Below are 7,196 nucleotides of genomic sequence, written 5' to 3' on the forward strand. Positions count from 1 at the left end.
CCGTCACATGATTTGAATATCGCATTTCCTTACTGACAGAATATCGCTAAGAACAACGATCGATGATGAAAATTAGTGGGAATGCAGAGGAAAGAATAGTGCAAACCCTCTACCCAGTCGGTCCTCTGGAAGAACCCCTAATTATCGAATTTGTCCGGAAAGAAATTTCAATATCTCAAACCTATAACATGATATTCTACTTCGAAATTGATGTCACAGAAATAGTTCCTTCATTTCAAACAATTGGAAATTCAGAAATCCTCTCCCAACAGCTCCAATCACACGGTCACTTGCAAAGTAAGTAGCCAATTTCGTGGTTTCCTAATGATAAAAGACCCCAGCGGTTCTCCTCAAGGAGGGAGGAGTTGTGACGTCCTATTTCATAACCCGTCACACGATTAGAATATCGCATTTCCTTACTTACAGAATATCGCTAAGAACAACGATCGATGATGAAAATTAGTGGGAATGCAGAGGAAAGAATAGTGCAAACCCTCTACCCAGTCGGTCCTCTGGAAGAACCCCTAATTATCGAATTTGTCCGGAAAGGAATTTCAATATCTGAACCTTTAACATGATATTCTACTTCGAAATTGATGTCACAGAAATAGTTCCTTCATTTCAAACAATTGGAAATTCAGAAATCCTTTTCCAACAGCTCCAGTCACATAGTCACTTGCAAAGTAAGTAGCCCATTTCGTGGTTTCCTAATGATAAAAGAAGGTCAAGATAAATCGTCTTCATCATATCAACGGAATAAAACGTGGGAACCATGGGGTTTTTTCATGATATCTCTCTTGCATATGGAAAGACGTTGGCGGGGAAGCTGCGACGTTGGGCCACCATATTCGAGTCCTTGTTGAAGCTAAAAAACCACCGCATCTTTCTTCTAAACTGCAAGAAACGATCGATTTTACCAACCCATTTAAAATTCCCTAAGCTTATCTCGAACGTTATTAGTTCTAAAATGTCTAAGTCGCGTACTGTTTACTCACAGAATGTATACAAATTTCAAAGGTCGATACTCAATCTAGAGATCAGTGACGCTCACGTGACCATTGTCAAATACCAAAATATTTTGTTGTCGCTTGAGAATGACATCTTAATTGAATTACCGGTTGAAGTGTCAAAAAAATTCTTTGACACACAATACCTGAAATTAGAACCGGCCTTCAACGCTTACAAGACGGCTAACATCAACAAGTTAGCTAATCTGATTAATAACAAAAAACGACTCAATTCTAATCCAATTGACCCGACCTCTGAAAATTGGATAGTAAACCTCAGCAACACTGATATTCCTGTCAATGTTATCGACGTGCTAAAAATGGGACCTAAATATGGCATTCCTTTTAAGAATAACTGCATCCCAACCAACAAACTCATATCGGATTTCGAATCAAAGATTTCCTGCATTCCTTCTAATTCTCGTAATACGGCCCGGCAAGATTTTACCAACACAATAAAAAAGTTCATTAACACTCCTGCTCCCCTTCACGCCGACAAGAATGTCCTTCATGAAATCAAAGAAACCAAGATCTTCCAAAATAACAACCAGGACTTACTTTTCTTGAAGGCGGATAAGGGAAACAAGACTGTTGTGATGAACAAACTAATGTACGAGGATAAAATGTTGCAACAACTATCTAACAATAATTCTTACAATGTTGTTAGATACGATCTCACCTGTACTTTGCAACAAGAAGTAAAAAAACTAACAACTGATTGGTTTAAAAGCAAATTTATCTCTGATCAACTGAGACGTCAAATTGCAAAAACGGATTGCCTACCACCTAGAGCTTACGGACTACCGAAAATTCACAAACCTGATACACCGGTACGAATTATTGTGTCCTTCACTGATAGTCCGACTATTAATCTGGCTCGTTTCCTCAGTAAATGTATAGGTAACAACATCATACCTCCCTTGTCACGGATAAGAGATAGTTTTGCTCTGGTGAATGCTATTAGGGACCTTCGTCTTCCAGCTGATCATATTTTAGTTTCGCTTGATGTTGTATCCCTATTCACTAATGTACCACAAGATCTTGCAATCAACGCTGTCAAACAGCGCTGGCATCAGCTGGTGGACAAAATTCCGGTCCCACTTAACGAACTCTTAAAAGCATTGCACATATGTTTTAAGGCTGCCATATTTAAATTTAACCACAACATATATGCTCAAACGTATGGTTTACCGATGGGCTCACCGCTCTCTTCAATTTTGTCTGATTTGGTTTTGGATGACCTAGAACAATACTGTCTTAATAAACTGGACTTCAAGCCTTCATTCTTTTTCAGATATGTAGACGACATAATTACAGCTGTCCCGTCGCATAAAGTTGCAGAAATGCTTTCAGTTTTCAACAGTTTCCATCCGAGACTACAATTTACATCTGAATTAGAGTCTAATCACCAAATTAGCTTTTTAGATGTCCTGATTATCAATGATAATCAGCTCATTAAAACTGATTGGTTTCACAAGGCTACTTGGTCACAAAGGTATTTAAATTACCATTCTCACCATCCCAGATCATACAAAATTGGAACGATAAATTGCTTAGTTGACAGAGCGATTCGACTCTCAAGTATGGAATTTCACAAAAAAAATTTGTCCTTGATTCAGCAGGTACTATGTAAAAACGACTATCCACCTCGCCTGCTCAACAAACATATAAAGTTTAAATATGATTCCATCTTGTCATCTACCAGCCCTAACAACAATTTCGATACAACTACTACACAAACCAATCAAAAAAGCTATATTTCCATCCCATACGTTGCGGGGTTGTTTGAGTCACTCAACAGAACTTTCTCCAAGTACAAAATTCAATTTGCGGGCAAATGTGCACATGATCTATCCTCGATGTTTGATTCGGGTAAAGACCCCTTACCCCTCGGTATGCGCTCTGGTGTAGTTTAGAAAATACCTTGCAACCATTGCAACATGGCTTACATAGGCCAAACTAGTAGACAACTACACACCAGGATAACCGAACATAAACGCAATATCCATGAACATGAGGATAATTATACTGCATTGACGAGACATGCCATCGATTTCGACCACTCTTTTAATTATTCTCAAGTCAGCATTATTGACGTAGAACCTTTGTATTACAATAGGCTACTGTTAGAAATGTGCAATATTGTAGCACATCCTAATTCTGTCAACCGTAAACAAGACATAGAACATCTAAGTAATATTTACACCTCTGTGATACGACCATAGTAATTGTCCATTACCGACTGAGCTTGCTCTCGATTTTACGTCCTTAATAAAAAAAAAAAAAAATATTTTTGGTTTCCTTTTAACCCGTTGACTCTGCGTTGCTCTGATAACTATAGAGATCGACCTCCTCCCACTACACACTGGACGTTCCACTTGTGCTTATGTGCTCTGGACTCAACCATAACGGCGGTGTGTTTTATTTCATTTTAACAAACCAACAACAAATATGAATCCGTGGGAATTACGTGTCGTGAACGCAGTGTGTTTCGGTTTTTGTCTTTATTGTTTTTTTGTTCTATTTATTCATCAATTACCAACACGCATTTATGTAATTGGAAGTGTCATCTCATACGAGGTAATTCCTCTTTTATACTTGCTTAAACATCCTTGCATATTATTTACACCAATATGTCTTATTTTGTAAAAACCTAGTTGTACATTATTTTATTTTTGTTCATGACAGATATTTGAATAAAATGTTCTGAGGAGGGCCCCCACCAGGGCCGAAACGTTAACACGATAAAAAGTGTTTTGAGTTGTGACCTTCATATCCAAGAATAACATTAATCGATAAAAGACCTCCTTTGTCCTCCTCAAGGCGGGAGGAGTTGTGACGTGGCATTTAATAGCCCGTCACATGATTTGAATATCGCATTTCCTTACTTACAGAATATCGTTAAGAACAACGATCGATTATGAAAATTAGTGGGAATGCGGAGGATAGAATAGTGCAAACCCTTTACCCAGTCGGTCCTCTGGAAGAACCCCTAATTATCGAATTTGTCCGGAAAGGAATTCCAACATCTCGAACCTATAACATGATATTCTATTTCGAAATTGACGTCACAGAAATAGTTCCTTCATTTCAAACATTTGGAAATTCAGAAATCCTCTCCCAACAGCTCCAATCACACGGTCACTTGCAAAGTAAGTAGCCAATTTCGTGGTTTCCTAATGATAAAAGACCCCCTCGGTTCTCCTCACGGAGGGAGAAGTTGTGACATGGCATTTAATAGCCCGTCACATGATTTGAATATCGCATTTCCTTACTTACAGAATATCGCTGAGAACAACGATCGATAATGAAAATTAGTGGAAATGCAGAGGAAAGAAAAGTGCAAACCCTCTACCCAGTCGGTCCTCTGGAAGAACCCCTAATTATCGAATTTGCCCGGAAAGGAATTTTAATATCTCAAACCTATAACATGATATTCTACTTCGAAATTGATGTCGCGGAAATTGTTCCTTCATTTGAAACCATTGGGAATTCAGAAATCCTTTCCCAAAAGCTCCAATCACACGGTCACTTGCAAAGTAAGTAGCCAATTTCGTGGTTTCCTAATGATAAAAGACCCCCTCGGTTCTACTCAAGGAGGGAGGAGTTGTGACATGGCATTTAATAGACCGTCACATGATTTGAATATCGCATTTCCTTACTTACAGAATATCGCTGAGAACAACGATCGATGATGAAAATTAGTGGGAATGCAGAGGAAAAATTATGGAAACCCTATACCCAGTCGGTCCTTTGGAAGAACCCCCAATTATCGAATTAGTCCGGAAAGGAATTTCAATATCGCGAACCTATAACGTGATATTCTATTTCGAAATTGATGTCGCGGAAATTGTTCCTTCATTTGAAACCATTGGGAATTCAGAGATCCTTTCCCAACAGCTCCAATCACATAGTCACTTGCAAAGTAAGTAGCCAATTTCGTGGTTTCCTAATAATAAAAGACCTTCTCGGTTCTCCTCAAGAAGGGAGGAGTTGTGACGTCCTATTTTATAACCCGTCACGTGGTTCAAATATCGCACTTCCTTACTTACAGAATATCGCTAAAAACAACGATCGATGATGAAAATTAGTGGGAATACAGAGGAAAAAATAGTGCAAACCCTCTACCAAGTCGGTCCTCTGGAAGAACCCCTGATTATCGAATTAGTCCGGGAAGGAATTCCAATATCTCGAACCTATAACATGATATTCTATTTCGAAATTGATGTCGCGGAAATTGTTCCTTCATTTGAAACTATTGGGAATTCAGAAATCCTTTCCCAACAGCTCCAATCACACGGTCACTTGCAAAGTAAGTAGCCAATTTCGTGGTTTCCTAATTATCAAAGACCTCCTCGGTTCTCCTCGAAGAGGGAGGAGTTGTGACGTCCTATTTCGTAACCCGTCACATGATTTGAATATCGCATTTCCTTACTTACAGAATATCGCTAAGAACAACGATCGATGATGAAAATTAGTGGAAATGCAGAGGAAAGAATAGTGCAAACCCTCTACCCAGTCGGTCCTCTGGAAGAACCCCTGATTATCGAATTTGTCCGGAAAGGAATTTCAATATCTCAAACCTATAACATGATATTCTACTTCGAAATTGATGTCACAGAAATAGTTCCTTCATTTCAAACAATTGGAAATTCAGAAATCCTTTCCCAACAGTTCCAGTCACATAGTCACTTGCAAAGTCAGTAGCCAATTTCGTGGTTTCCTAATGATAAAAGACCTCCTTTGTCCTCCTCAAGAAGGGAGGAGTTGTGACGTGGCATTTAATAGCCCGTCACATGATTTGAATATCGCAGTTCCTTACTTACAGAATATCGCTAAGAACAACGATCGATGATGAAAATTGGTGGGAATGCAGAGGAAAGAATAGTGCAAACCCTCTACCCAGTCGGTCCTCTGGAAGAACCCCTAATTATCGAATTTGTCCGGAAAGGAATTCCAACATCTCGAACCTATAACATGATATTCTATTTCGAAATTGATGTCACAGAAATAGTTCCTTCATTTCAAACAATTGGAAATTCAGAAATCCTCTCCCAACAGCTCCAATCACACGGTCACTTGCAAAGTAAGTAGCCAATTTCATGGTTTCCTAATGATAAAAGACCCCAGCGGTTCTCCTCAAGGAGGGGGGAGTTGTGACGTGGCATTTAATAGCCCGTCACATGATTTGAATATCGCATTTATTTTCTCACAGAATATCGCTAAGAACAACGATCGATGATGAAAATTAGTGGGAATACAGAGGAAAAAATAGTGCAAACCCTCTACCCAGTCGGTCCTCTGGAAGAACCCCTAATTATCGAATTTGTCCGGAAAGGAATTTCAATATCTCAAACCTATAACATGATATTCTACTTCGAAATTGATGTCACAGAAATAGTTCCTTCATTTCAAACAATTGGAAATTCAGAAATCCTTTCCCAACAGCTCCAGTCACACGGTCACTTGCAAAGTAAGTAGCCAATTTCGTGGTTTCCTAATGATAAAAGACCTCCTTTGTCCTCCTCAAGGAGGGAGGAGTTGTGACGTGGCATTTAATAGCCCGTCACATGATTTGAATATCGCATTTCCTTACTTACAGAATATCGCTAAGAACAACGATCGATGGTGAAAATTAGTGGGAATACAGAGGAAAAAATAGTGCAAACCCTCTACCCAGTCGGTCCTCTGGAAGAACCCCTAATTATCGAATTAGTCCGGAAAGGAATTCCAATATCTCGAACCTATAACATGATATTCTATTTCGAAATTGATGTCGCGGAAATTGTTTCTTCATTTGAAACCATTGGGAATTCAGAAATCCTTTCCCAACAGCTCCAATCACACGGTCACTTGCAAAGTAAGTAGCCAATTTCGTGGTTTCCTAATGATGAAAGACCCCAGCGGTTCTCCTCAAGGAGGGAGGAGTTGTGACGTTGCATTTAATAGCCCGTCACATGATTTGAATATCGCATTTCCTTACTTACAGAATATCGCTAAGAACAACGATCGATGATGAAAATTAGTGGAAATGCAGAGGAAAAAATAGTGCAAACCCTCTACCTAGTCGGTCCTCTGGAAGAACCCCTAATTATCGAATTTGTCCGGAAAGGAATTTCAATATCTCAAACCTATAACATGATATTCTACTTCGAAATTGATGTCACAGAAATAGTTCCTTCATTTCAA

General features: G+C 39.0%; 1 protein-coding gene across 1 annotated transcript; it reads left to right on the forward strand.

Annotated features, from left to right (window-relative positions):
* Positions 1–967: 967 nt before the first annotated feature.
* LOC107221299 lies at positions 968–3,232 on the forward strand. Its single transcript, XM_046736044.1, has 3 exons — positions 968–2,187; positions 2,302–2,502; positions 3,127–3,232. Exons 1-3 carry the CDS (start codon positions 968–970, stop codon positions 3,230–3,232), a joined length of 1,527 nt encoding a protein of 508 aa, XP_046592000.1.
* Positions 3,233–7,196: the final 3,964 nt, after the last annotated feature.

Source organism: Neodiprion lecontei, chromosome 3 (assembly GCF_021901455.1).
Source record: "Neodiprion lecontei isolate iyNeoLeco1 chromosome 3, iyNeoLeco1.1, whole genome shotgun sequence".
Taxonomy (NCBI): Eukaryota; Metazoa; Arthropoda; class Insecta; order Hymenoptera; family Diprionidae; genus Neodiprion; species Neodiprion lecontei.

Bases quoted from the DNA above. Each gene is read 5' to 3' on its own strand.
- LOC107221299 (XM_046736044.1), top strand. From the start codon at position 968: ATGTCTAAGTCGCGTACTGTTTACTCACAGAATGTATACAAATTTCAA. The intron at 2,188-2,301 runs GTATGGTTTACC...ATTCTTTTTCAG, and splicing joins CACAACATATATGCTCAAAC to ATATGTAGACGACATAATTA. The intron at 2,503-3,126 runs GTATTTAAATTA...GTATTACAATAG, and splicing joins AAGGCTACTTGGTCACAAAG to GCTACTGTTAGAAATGTGCA.